We start from the raw sequence: 13,518 nt of genomic DNA, 5'->3' as shown, positions 1-13,518 counted from the left end.
AAAAAACGACGACTATGAAGGTGTAATCGACATTGGGGTTTTTAGTTTGTGTTTACGTTTTTTAAATTGGAATTAGTTGAGTCTGTTTGTATTCAAAAACCGGAGTTTTAAGTTTTAAGTTTTAATATAATATTTAAAAAGAAAGGATATATATGGAAGTAAATGAGTAGAAGTATATTCTCTCTCCTATTAATTTAAAGTAAAATAAAAAAATAAAAAAAATAAGGCTTAACTAGAGTTAGTGTGGATTACACATGGCAAATATTGAAATGGGTGGTAAGCATACCCTATAGTTAGTGTGGGTGAGCAAAAATGCACTCAACAAAAATAAACAAGTGTGTACAAAAAGATTAAAGAGATGTGTGGATATCATTTAATTTCTTTTGATAAATTATTTGTTTAATGTATCTCTGTGTTAAGCTATACGTTAAATGGTAACTATCAAAATGTAACTCCAAAAAAAAAAAAAAATTCAGGTATATGTATTGTGATGAATTCTTTGTAAAAAAATGAAATATACAAGGGGAAAGAGAGATTTAATAAAATCGGGTTGTTCTCAAACATTAAGCAAATGGAGGAAAATTGTAATGTATTACACGTAAAACATTATGAATTAACAAATAAGTGTTTCATTTGGTATATAAAATGCGTTGCATTTTTTAATTTTATTTTGTTGTTTTAGGATGCTGCCATTCAAAAAAGTCTCTACCTCTGTCCCTGCTTTCAAATCACTTCCGAATAGGCCTCTAACTGATCGTCGCATCGGTTCCCTTGGAAATATTATTGGGTTTAGGTTGCACTTGGGATAATGTGTTAGGATATGAAAATAAAATAGTCTCACGCTGGTAAAAGGAGAAACCTTGTAAGAGTTTATAAGAGATTGGACTATTCCCTATATTGCAAATTAGTTTTATGGTAGAACCTCAACTTCCTTCGTGGTACCAGAGTTATGTTGTCTCACGTGTGAAACTCAACTGCCACACATGCTTCACGTCACCTCATTTGTGTTGTCCACATGTTAGGCTTGAAATTTACCACACATGAGGAGGTGTGTTGAAAATTAATTATCTCACATTGATAGGAGTAGAGACCTTGCATGTATAAGTAGTTGGGGTACTTCCATATTCCAAATTAGTTTTATGGTGAAAATTTAACTATCTTCAATTGACTTTATGGTATTGGAGACTAAGAATATCAAATTTATAGACTACTTTTTGTAAATCATATGATGTGTCGTTTGATGGTTGGACTTCTTTTTTTAAATATTAAAAAGAAAATCAACCATCAACCACCACATTATGTAGTTCACAAAAGATGGTTTGAAAATTTGTCGGCCTAGCCTCACCCAGAATAAATATAACTTAGGTCCAATAAGGGTAAAAACAAACTTACACGTTAGCACTAGTGTTTTCCGAAGTTTGAGAGAACCAATTTAATCCATTTAGGAAGGTGCCAATATCAAAACAAATCTTGCGTGAACACTATTATTCTTGTTAGCAGGTACAAACCATATGCATAACTTCTTCTGCGTTCTGGTTTCTAACTAGAAATTAGCCCTTGCTTGATATAGTACATATATAATATGGTCCTAAGAATCTAAATCACATCTTTAACCATAAAACTAAAAGTCTAAAAAACATTCGAATAAGTTGATTAATTTGGTGGTTAATTTCCTCTTTTAATTAGTTATGAAATATCTAAGGAAATTCATCATTGTGGAACTTAAGAAAATTAGCACGATCAGTCATCACAACCCTATAATTGGCAAGACAACAAAACTTTTGCTCACAAAATATAGCAAAGCAACATTTCCAATTGAAAGGCCGGCCTTAGATATCTCCTCCCATAAACTCAACCTCTATCCAACACACAAAAACAACCCAATTGAGCTGTCATGCCACACTAATTAGACCTTGTCAATTTTCACAGACCATGGTTTCCTTGATTTCTTCCAATATCATTCTCTCCACCTCTTCCTCTTCTTTGGTTTTTGGCCCTTTCACGCCCACCTTTTTGCACATCCTCTAATTCCCATTGTCAATAAGCACCAATAACAAAACTAAAAACCCAGAGAGAGGGAGGGAGGGAAGGGATTTAGTTTGTTCATTTAATTAGAAACCAGTTCAATTTCTGGTTAATTAAGCTGGGAACCCCTTTTGGTTTGTACTACAACAACATTGCATGGTAATGGGCGCGCATATGGCTATGACTAGGCTTATGCGCGCACCAAACCCTACCCCAACATTTTTTCTTACCCTCTTTGTTGGTTATGTATCATGCATGGCGGTTTTACCGTTTGTTTCACCAATGGATACAACCACCGATGCCCTTTTGAAGTTCAAGAAAACGTTGCAATTGGGAAACAACACCGAGGCTCTTAGAAATTGGGATCCTAACAAAAACCCGTGTAATGGTAACAAGGCGAATTGGGTTGGCGTGCTTTGCTTTAATGGGAATGTCCGGGGATTGCAGCTCGAAAACTTGGGTTTACAGGGAAAGCTGGATTTGGAGCCTCTCGCTCAGTTGCCTTATTTGAAAACCCTAAGCTTCATGAATAACGTGTTGGATGGTCCATTGCCGGACCTTAAGAAATTTAAAAAGTTAAGGTCTTTGTATTTGTCTTACAATCATTTCTCTGGTGAGATTCCGGACAATGAATTTGAAGGTATGCATTTGTTGAGGAAATTGTATCTTGCAAACAATAAGTTTTCAGGCAAAATCCCTTCTTCCCTTACTACTTTGCTTAGGGTTTTCGATGTGGGTCTTGAGGGGAACAAGTTTAGTGGCCAAATACCTGATTTTAAGCAGAGGGCTTTGAAGAGGTTGAATGTATCTCAAAATGAATTGGAGGGTCCAGTTCCAGAAAGCCTAAAAAAGATGGATCCAAGTAACTTTGCAGGTAATTAATTAACATCGTTCATGCGTTAGATTTGTTGCTATATATGTTTGACTGATTAGTTTTGAATTGAACCTGAAATGTAGATGACTGATTCATTTTGAATTCAAAGTGAAATCGCAACGGATGTGATCGTCAAAATTTTCCCATTAGGGTCATCGTCTTTCATTTAAATCATCACCATTAACCATTTATGAATTTGGATCTGATTTTAACCAAAATTTAGGCAATGGAAAGCTATGTGGTTCGCCTCTTCAGGGACCATGCAGCCCCCCTCCTCCTCCTCCTTCTCCACCTGCTCCTCCTCCTACAACTCCTGCCCCACCGCCTGAATGCACGGGGGATTCATGCGGCGCGTCTAAGAAGCCATCAGGTCTAAAAGTAGCCCTACTTGTGGTGAGTCTATTACTTCTACTGGCCCTCATTGCTGCGATTTTAATGTTCCTCAACAAGAGAAAGCAACGATCAGAATTAGACGGGACTGAATCATTGGACAAATCGTCCAATTATACGGCAGCTGCTGCGAGCAGCCAAATGGATGTTAAGTCGGTAGAAACTAACCCACATCCAAAGAGAGCTGACCAGGGAAAGTTGTCGTTTGTGAAGGATGACAGACAGAGGTTTGATTTGCATGACCTTCTCAGAGCCTCGGCTGAAATCTTGGGGAGCGGGAATTTTGGGGCTTCCTACAAGGCTTTGATCATGACTGATGTTGTGGTGGTCAAGAGGTATAAGCAGATGAACAATGTGGGAAGAGAGGAGTTCCATGAGCACATGAGAAGGCTTGGAAGATTGACACACCAAAACTTGTTGCCTCTGGTGGCCTATTATTATAGAAGGGAAGAGAAGCTCTTGGTTTCTGACTTTGTGGAGAATGGTAGCTTGGCTTCTCATCTTCACGGTGAGTATCTTTTTTCTTGTGTCACAAGTTAGCTTAACATTAGGTCTCCTTAATTATGTGCATGCTTGAATGAGTACTATTATGTTCCACCTACCATATTTACTGACTACATTTTACGTGACGTTTCTCTTAAGATTCAGTGGAATCCACGTAACTGAGTGAGAGTGTGAGCGTTAAAATATAGTACGAATTGATTTACTAATTCATAGTGAAATAACATCACGGTGGTAAATTTTTGTTTTTACAGGCAATCATAATTCAGATATGCCTGTGCTTGATTGGCCAACACGTTTGAGAATAATCAAGGGCATAGCAAGGGGATTGACATACCTCTATAGCACACTCCCTAGCTTGGTTGTACCCCATGGTCATCTGAAATCCTCTAATGTGCTTTTAGACGAAAACTTTGAGCCCCTACTGAACGACTATGCTCTACTCCCCGTGATCAACTTGGAGCAAGCTCAACACCTGATGATGGCATACAAGTCACCCGAATACGCCCAGCACCGACGTATAACAAAGAAGACCGACTTATGGTGCTTCGGAATAATAATCTTGGAGGTGTTAACCGGAAAATTCCCAGAGAACTACCTCAAGGAAAGTTACGATAGTAAGGCGGATTTAGCAAATTGGGTCAATGGAATGATCAAGGAAAAGAGGACGAGTGAGGTGTTTGATGTAGAAATGGGGAGAGTGGGGAACAGTAGAGGAGAACTGTTAAAGCTCTTGAAGATTGGAGTGAGTTGTTGTGAGGAGGATATGGAGAGAAGGCTGGATTTGAATGAAGTCGTTGAGAAGATTGAAGAGTTGAACGAGGGAGAAAGCGATGGAGATTACCGATCAAGTGTTTCTAGTGAAGGAGATGATTACCCTTCACAAGTGGTGTGATTTGAGAAATGATGAGTGCTTCTTCATTCCAAGTACTACTGGCTGGTTGAGACTTAGGGAAACCGATGTGTAAATTAGAGGATATAATGCACAGGGGTACAGGTTTCAGCTAACTTCATTCGGAATGAACCATTCCCACAAGTTGAAGCATGCATGTGCAGGGAAAGATTTGAACTTAAAGAAATGAAGAACTTTTTTTTTTTGTCGTTATTATTTTGCTACCATTTCTTTTGGATCAGGAAATGGGGTTGTACTGTAGGTGTTGGGGGATGACACTCTTGTATCATCTTGGTGTAATGCGAATTACTTAGTTGACAAAACTAGTTAGAAATGCTCTCTCTAAATTCAAGCATGTGTTTTGGTGTGTTTCCAAGTTGAAACGAAGGCTTCTAAATGGAATTATAAATTTGATAGAGTACACTCGACCGGAACAAAAATAAAAATTTTCAATTGGTGTATTTAGGCCTAATTTCGGACGGATGTGATCGGAATTAATGAGTACCAATTTCATTTAGAAAAAATGTTTGTATGAGAAATATCTTTCAATTTTCATTCTGCACAAAATTGGAATTTCAACATCCATTTTCAAAATTTTGAAATATTTCTAAACTACATATCTCAAATTTCTTTCAAAAATAACTTGGAATCTTTAATATGACATACAATTTTAAGGGTCACAATTAGAAACCTAAAAAAACTATCATATAGGCCACAAAGTCCGATACTTTATTTGTTTACAAGAAGAACAATTAGTAGAGTTTCACTTCATCTTTTTTAAGTCAAACGATAGATTTTGTTAGATTAGATATTAGATGAGCCACAGACGGGGTTCGAACCCACGTCATCATGTAATGGCTCAACACTTTTCCACCTTGTGATAAAGGAACACTTGCAGTAGAGTTTCACTTTTGAAAAAATAATTTCAACATGAAATCAATCATCTCAGGTAGTTCAAACTTAAAAATCAAATGCGTTCTAGAAATTTATATAACTTTCGGAAGATACATTCCAGTATGCCAAAAAATTTGAAATTTTCAAAATATAGAGGGCGAATTAGGATCAGCCAAAAGTTGGAAATTATTTTATCGAAGTCAGTCAAAACAAAAACTTTCAATCCAACTTATACCCCTAAATGTATTTATAAAACTTCCACAATGTATCGTTTTAGTGCAAAAAGTGCATTAATTCTATAAGTAAGTTGAGCTTCTATTAAGGAGTAATTCTTGGGTCTAGATACCTGCACATTAGTCGTGCGACCCTCTTCACAAAAGGAGGGACTCTTTGTAATTGAACTCATCGAGCCTCACATTTCACACGGCCACTTCATGTGTCTACTGTCTTATATGGGAAATTCGCACCAGGGCACAGACCCTTACCGAAATCAAAACATAAAATTTCAGTATTGTTTGATAATTTACAGCAACTTATTCGGTTTTCAACCTTTATTATTATTTTTTTTCGATTAGTTTAGTTTCACTTTGTATAAAGTTTGGTGATTATCCATTCTAGAAACTTAATTGGCGCATTTTAAAATTTTCAAAGCATTACATAATGGTTTGTGACTCTTACTTAGGGAATACGAGATCATAAGGAGGAATTCATAGAACTTCATATTCTACTATCCGAAAGAGGAGGTATATGGCAGAGCCAATCTGGGGCATTGGCTACTGTTGACCCCACTAACATATAAAATACCCTCTTTGAAATTTCGTTTAACCCCTATACTAGCTAAGACAAATGAAATAAGGAGAAATTTAATCAATATTCTTTAAATTAATACAAACCAAAGTTGCATCAATTATGTTTTGTTTCACTTAAAAAAAAAAATTTTTTAAATGTTAAGCATGCTAATTCTCAAACAAGCTAAAGTCATATCAAATATGCAAATGCCTTCTCCACCCAGGCTTCATATATCTCAATTCAAAGTTTTTCCGGTATTCAAGTTCGATTAGCCTACCTTCATTGCACTTGATTGTATCACGGAATCTTAATCGTATCAATATTTTCTCATCTTGGGCTTATTGTGAAGTTTTAGGATTTTGTATTGATTAATTGATTGGGAATGAATTTTTTGCAGGAAAAAAAATATTATAAATTGGGAATTATATGCAAAGTATAATCATTTTTTGGAAGCTTCAATTTTATGACCCATCGTTGTAAATTTCTGACTCCATCATGGACGTCATGATTGAAAAAAACATATCTTTCGCACGCGTGGGCAAGAAGGTTGAAACCAAAGTGTCAAAATAGGAAATGTCTATATTAGTAGTACATACTACATGCTGATATTATACTACACTAATCGCATCAATATTGTCCTTAGTGCAACCAATAGATGTGGAGTTTTATGCAAGGTTTAGATTCAATTAGAAGTAGAACTATTTGATATAAATTGTGATTTGTTTTGTGATTCAACAATTATATTGATTAATATTTCAATAAATATTGGTTTGTTTCAATAATATTCAAATCGGTAAAATTACTCATGGTAAAGAGCTATCTTGCTGCATGAATTACCCTTTACTGTTGACCAAAAAAACTCTTTGTGAAGATAACTTATACGTGAAAGATAGAAACTACTCTTCGGAAAAAAGATAGTTACTACTCCAAGTTTAACCAAATAGGATACATAAGGAGAGAAATAATCGAGATCTTTATAGTGGTTAGCTTAAAAAAAATCCAAAATTCAAGTCCGTACCCTAGATATATCATAACATAAAAATAGCACTTTGTGAGAGGGGGATTTATCCATGGCCTATGCTTTGATCTTCTAGTTTTGGCAGCAACTCTCTCAATCGTGAGGCTTCCACATACTTTGCTGTTTTTTTTTTCATTATTATCTGAATTGTGAGGCTTCTATTTGAAAACCCGAAATAGAAAAACGGCCAGCTTCTGAACAGAAAAAGAAGACCAAAGAAATGTGAAAACTCCTGTGCCTATTGTGCCTCATAAGTTCTTGTAAACCCTAAATTCTATAGTAGTTTTTCCATTTATTTTTATGTTTATATTTGTTTAATTAGGAACAACAGGTTTTAGGCCTCAAAGATCTCTAGGTTAGTTTTTACGCATCATGGTAGAGTTTCTACCTGATTTGTTTGTATCCTATAAACCTTCTTGATTTATGCATGTCATCTTTGTGTAGAGGTCATGCTAATTTTTTTCTGTATCATTCTAGTATTCTCGGACCTAGAAACATTCTATTTTTCATAGTTAAGAGGATTTGGAGAAAATGTGGAATGCAAAAAAAGGAAATGGAGCAAAGAAGGAAGCAGGAGGAAATGGATTGGTGGCAGTTGCCATAGACAATCAGAAAGGGAGCCAAAATGCACTCAGATGGGCTGCTGAACATGTTCTCACCAGGGGCCAAACTGTCATTCTACTACATGTTCAGAAGGCATCATCAGTTTGCCCCTGTAATCTCTCTCTCTCTCTCTCTCTCTCTCTAAAGCTAGCTAAAAAATTACTTTTCAATGGAAGGCAATGATACAGCTTTTTTTTTTCTTTTTTTTTTTATGGGTGCAGTGGCTGGAAACAATGCTGTTGTATGCAATATGAACAATCCGTCTCAATCCCCGCGCAAACAGCAACTCGAAAAGATGGCCAAGGATCTGTTCGTTACCTTCCATTGCTATTGTACTCGTAAGGATGTAGGTTTCGGAGCTCTTCCTTCGAAAGCTTTTTCTATGACCAACCTGCATTAAATGCTTTATTAAATTTTTTGGATTACAACCCTAAAATTTCTTATGCATTATCATATATTGTAGTGAATGCATATCAAAGCATGTCTTAAAAAGTACATACCATCATTTAAAAATCAAATAAATGTACCCTTTTGGGCAGAAGGAATTATCATCGCATTTCTTACGATTCATAGTTTCATATAACTGTATCTTTCTTACTTTTCGACTGAATGCTCATGTCGTGCAAATTTTTTTTTTTCAGATGAACTGCCTCGATATCATACTTGAAGACTCAGATATACCAAAAGCACTAACAGAGTATGTTTCCTATGCTGCAATTGAGACTTTGGTTCTGGGAGCTCCATCAAAGCATGGATTTATAAGGTAATTGCATTGTCTAATGTTTTACTTTTATTAACATTTTCTTAACATTTCCACCAAGATAATGCAAAGAATGACAATGAAACAAAATGTTACAACAAGAAAAAGCATTATCCAGGAGGGAAGAATCACACTATTTATCAATGAAATATTGTCACTCAATATTCCGTAAAATATTAGCATGATGCTGATTCGAGCAGGAACACGTTGATTGTTTTCAAACTGTCATGGTTAATGTATTTCACTCTCATATAAGCACAGAATTGGCAATTTCATGATGGAATTCACAAGGCAATATTACACATTTTAATGATGCTATAGTACGTGTAAACCCAATATATACAGACACGTTTATCCATGCTATAGCTTGTGTAGACTCAATCAGTGGGCTTAAAAATCGATGATTTACTCATTCAGATTCAAGTCATCAAGTATTCCAAGCAGTGTATCAAAAGGGGCACCTGATTTCTGCACCATATATGTCATCTCCAAAGGGAAAATCAATTCAGAACGACATGCTTCTCGTCCAGCACCTCACAGTTCTCCGCTACTTGCCCAAATAGAGGCATTAAATCAGCAAAGTGCTAAAGCAGCTGAAACACCTAAACAAAATATGTACTTGAAAGGTTTGTTTCTCTTGGTTATTAAGCTTTCTTGAAAACCAAGTTTGGTTGAGTACTAAAATTATTATTTTGATCCTTTACATCCAGCAGCCAGACCATCGTTCAAGCCTCGTAACTTGCAAGATGAAGCAACCAGGTAAGCCGTAGCATGCTAAACCTTTTTTTGAGATACAATATGATGTGATGAGCAGACAATCTCTTTGTACTATGTTGTTATGCGTAGTGAGTATTGATGCCAATATACTGAGAAAACTGATCACCATCTTGATTGGAAACAGATACGCATATGCAAGAGGAGGAGGTTTTAGTAATGGAATGATTGGTGGAGGGTTCTCAGAATCGGAAAGTGACATATCATTTATAAGCTCTGACAGGGCGAGCACTGACCGAGCTTCTTCTGTGATGTATGACTATATGGACCGAGGGCGGCTATCTACCAGCTCAGACCAAAGCTTTGGATCAATGCGCCTAGGACCTAAGTTTGCGGAACTCAATTTTCCGCAAGATTTCTCATCAGTTTCACATGAAAGCAGCCGAACATCATCATCATGGTCATCACAGAACCTGGTAAGCAACCGAAAATCTCAAACCTTTTACATCTTATATGATGATTGTTTTCACCATCATCACTTTCTCAACATTTTTGTTCAAATATCCTTCCTTTCACATTATCTAGATGATTTTTGCACTGCATTTATTAAACTGACGTAGGATGAAGTAGAATCGGAGATGAGGAGGCTAAAGCTAGAGCTGAAGCAAACAATGGACATGTACAGTACAGCATGCAGAGAAGCAATTACAGCTAAACAGAAAGTGAGTGCCAGTCAGATTTGCTTTCTGCAATTTTTTTCAAGATTCCATTTAAATTTACGTCCACGACAGGAAATGAAGTTGCACAGCTGGAGGGCTGAAGAGGAACAAAAACTTGAGGAGGCACGACTGGGTCAAGAAGCAGCACTGGCAGTTGCAGAGAAAGAAAAAGCTAGGTGCAAGGCAGCCATGGAAGCAGCTGATGCAGCTAAAAGAATTGCAGAATTTGAGTCAAATAAACGGGTAAACGCAGAAAGTAAGGCTCTTAGAGAAGCAGAGGACATGAGGAAGCTATTGTCAAATCTAGCCCACACTGATGACAAGTATAGGAGGTATTCCATTGAGGAGATTGAAGAAGCAACAGAACACTTTTTACCATCTCGAAAAGTTGGGGAAGGAGGTTATGGTCCTGTCTATAAGTGCTATCTTAATCACACGCCAGTTGCAGTCAAGGTATTGCGCCCGGATGCTGCTCAAGGAAGGTCACAGTTTCAGAAAGAGGTAAGGGACTGAGAATCTTGATTAGCTATCATGATTCGTTAATTTTCTTTACCTTGGTTTTGTGCTGAAAAGAATTCCATTGGAAAAGGTAAGTATAAGGAGTGAACTCCATGCAAAGGACAAAGATTTCCGAATGAAATTAGCTTATCCGACAATGTAATATTTTTGTGACGAGTTGAACATGTTTGTACATGTTTTTTCTATTACAACATGCTTTATTATCTTACATTTGGTTCTAAATTACATCCTACAAAGCTATATGGTAAAAATATATGATATCGAAAAATTTATGTCTAACCTCTTCTTTCATGATTTGATGCAGATCGACATACTTAGCTCCATTCGACATCCCAACATGGTGCTGCTTCTTGGAGCCTGCCCAGAGTACGGCATTCTAGCCTATGAATACATGGCGAATGGAAGCTTAGACGACTGTCTCTCAAGAAAAAGGAACACTCCAGCTTTGTCTTGGCAACTTAGGTTCCGCATTGCAGCTGAGATTGCCACAGGCCTACTCTTTCTTCACCAGACGAAGCCGGAGCCCTTGGTGCACCGTGACCTCAAGCCGGGCAACATTTTGCTAGATCACAACTATGTGAGCAAGATTAGTGATGTCGGACTGGCCAGACTTGTCCCAGCTGTTGCTGAAAACGTGACGCAGTGCCTCATGACAGCAACAGCCGGAACATTCTGCTATATTGATCCTGAGTATCAGCAGACAGGTATGCTTGGTGTAAAATCTGATGTATACTCCTTAGGCATTATGCTTCTTCAATTGGTAACAAACAGACCACCTATGGGGTTGGCTCACCATGTCGAAAGTGCAATTGAAAAGGGCACATTCGCGGAGATGCTGGACCCATCTGTGCCTGATTGGCCATATGAAGAAGCCTTGAGCTTGGCAAAGCTAGCAGTCCAATGTGCAGAACTTAGAAGGAAGGACAGGCCGGATCTTGGCACTGTGATACTGCCAGAACTGAATAAACTGAGAGAACTTGCTGACGAAAAGATGAACCACAAGTTATTAGGAAGCAATGATGGCCCTTCTCCTAATCATAGTCGTGTTGCCGATCAACAAGTAAGTCAAGAAAACCGAAAAGTTCAGAAGCATTTAGTTGCATAAGGCCTGGTTTGGTAGGTGATTCTGAAAAAAGCTGGTATCAAAAAAAGCCAGGAGCTGTTTTTGTGTTTGGTAAACATTCAGCTTCAGCTTTTTTTCACAGTTTTGGGTGAAAAAAAGCCAAAAACAAGAAGCTGCAAAACCCAACTTTGAAAAACTAGCTTTTTTTCACATCTGTTTTACATAAAAGTTTACCAAACACTATAATACTGTTTTTTTTTTTTTTCAAAAGCACTTTTACAAAAAAGTTTACCAAACACTTTGCTGCTTTATTTCACAGCTGCTTATTCTCACAGCACAGCAGAAGCAACTTTTTTTCAAAGCACAACAATACCAAACCAGCCCTAAGTCTACCCATGAAAATTTAAATATAAACTCCCAGCCTTCCCTAAAGTTTCCTGGTATTGCAAATTAAGTGTAGAGGATTAGATTGGATAGGGCAGCTCTTTGGAATCAATGCATGTTGAAGGAAGAAATGGATGAAACTTCCAATTTTGTCCAAGTTGAAGGTAGACGATGGATTAGGCATGATCAAAACGTATCCTCCAAATCTTACCATTTTATTTATGGATTGGAAGCAATGAAGTTAACAGCCATTTCTTCGTTCAACATACACATAATCAAGCGAATCATCCAATCAGATTCAATCTTAGACACCAAACGAGGCCTAAGTTAGTATTCCAATGCCATAAAAACCAATAGCAACTGTAACTTCTTAAAATGATCATCAAATTTAACTAAAATACTGACAAAAGCACATCTTCTGCAGGAAGTAAGCGATCCACAGCTCAAGAATTCGGAAACCTCAAAGAGCCAGTCGAGCACATCTTCACAATCAGAAATGCAAGCAGAAGAAGCAGGTATAGACACCATAAACTCTAGACTGACAAATAATCTTTGGCAACAAATTATGAAGAACTGAATTTTAATTATTTTTCGATTTACTTTTCCTTCATAGGGACAACTGCATAAATATTGATTGCAAGTTTCTGTGAGTTCCAGATGTAACATTGCTCCAGTGACCTCATTAGAATAATTGTCACGCTTTTTTTTACTCAATTTTTCTTTTTTCGATTGAAATTTTGGATCCCAGAATGTTTGGATTTTTTTTTTTTTTTAAATTCAAATTCTCTTCCAGCCTGAAACTTTGTTCCAGTTGTCATGTAAATATGATTGGCATTACATGTAAATATTTACAATTTATGAACAATGATGATTGATGAGTAATGAAATGTGCAAATTCAAAATATGCTTGTAAAATAAAAAGACCAAGAAATCGAAAATTACTTACAGGTCCTCAATTTTTGCTCCAATTTTCTGTACAGACATCAAATGGTGAATAAACATTTCTGAAGAAAAAGGAAAAAGTTTTGAAATTGCAACCAGAATTCGACATGGGAGAAAAGCTTCATCCTTGTTTTTGCAAAACCCGGCCCATGTTCTGTTTCCCTTAATGGGCTGCACATACCTGGCCCCATTTACATTTTGAGGGCCTTACAATGCAATAATTTTTTTTGGGTAAATTACACTTTACTCCTTACAACATTTTTAAAACATTTCACTTTCATACCTCAAGTACTATTTTATTTCAATATCATACATCCGTTACATTTTTCATCCATTGATCTGTCAAAAGCTGACATGGCTGCCATATTTGTGCCACGTGATTGCCAAATTTATGCCACATGACAAAAAAATAATTTTTTATTACCCTATTG

At 36.8% G+C, this 13,518-nt stretch overlaps 2 protein-coding genes, 1 long non-coding RNA gene and 1 other non-coding gene across 8 annotated transcripts; 2 read left to right on the top strand and 2 right to left on the bottom strand.

Moving 5' to 3' along the window:
* The first annotated feature begins 1,864 nt into the window (after positions 1-1,864).
* Positions 1,865-5,105, top strand: LOC137741145 (pollen receptor-like kinase 4). The gene is made up of 3 exons (XM_068480948.2): positions 1,865-2,899; positions 3,123-3,797; positions 4,045-5,105. The coding sequence occupies exons 1-3, from the start codon at positions 2,182-2,184 to the stop codon at positions 4,683-4,685; spliced, it is 2,034 nt and encodes a 677-aa protein (XP_068337049.2). The 5' UTR covers positions 1,865-2,181; the 3' UTR covers positions 4,686-5,105.
* A 2,442-nt stretch (positions 5,106-7,547) lies between these two features.
* Positions 7,548-13,047, top strand: LOC137740530 (kinase with adenine nucleotide alpha hydrolases-like domain-containing protein). Of its 3 annotated transcripts, XM_088700766.1 has the most exons (12): positions 7,665-7,738; positions 7,861-8,098; positions 8,208-8,332; positions 8,628-8,749; positions 9,164-9,372; positions 9,457-9,505; positions 9,648-9,936; positions 10,081-10,182; positions 10,252-10,680; positions 11,003-11,758; positions 12,570-12,660; positions 12,759-13,047. In XM_088700766.1, the coding sequence occupies exons 2-12, from the start codon at positions 7,915-7,917 to the stop codon at positions 12,770-12,772; spliced, it is 2,370 nt and encodes a 789-aa protein (XP_088556892.1). In that variant the 5' UTR covers positions 7,665-7,738; positions 7,861-7,914; the 3' UTR covers positions 12,773-13,047. The 3 variants fall into 3 exon arrangements, with proteins under 3 accessions (XP_088556893.1, XP_088556891.1, XP_088556892.1); XM_088700767.1 differs by having other exon boundaries at positions 7,548-8,098; positions 9,460-9,505; XM_088700765.1 differs by having other exon boundaries at positions 7,658-8,098.
* Positions 7,782-7,886, bottom strand: LOC148694219 (U6 spliceosomal RNA). The gene has a single exon (XR_015967101.1). It is a non-coding gene; the product is annotated as a U6 spliceosomal RNA (small nuclear RNA).
* LOC148694218 (uncharacterized) lies at positions 7,940-13,237 on the bottom strand. Of its 3 annotated transcripts, none has more exons than XR_015967061.1 (4): positions 13,092-13,237; positions 10,979-11,678; positions 9,208-9,296; positions 7,940-8,377 (listed from the first exon to the last, which is right to left on the bottom strand). It is a non-coding gene; the product is annotated as an uncharacterized LOC148694218 (long non-coding RNA). The 3 variants fall into 3 exon arrangements; XR_015967060.1 differs by having other exon boundaries at positions 9,208-9,293; XR_015967059.1 differs by having other exon boundaries at positions 9,208-11,678.
* Between the last annotated feature and the right edge of the window lie 281 nt (positions 13,238-13,518).

Source organism: Pyrus communis, chromosome 9 (genome assembly GCF_041283825.1).
Source record: "Pyrus communis isolate YQ-2024b chromosome 9, ASM4128382v1, whole genome shotgun sequence".
Lineage (NCBI taxonomy): Eukaryota > Viridiplantae > Streptophyta > Magnoliopsida > Rosales > Rosaceae > Pyrus > Pyrus communis.
Note: the sequence above shows the minus strand (reverse complement) of the source record. Positions and strands in the feature narration are given on the sequence as shown.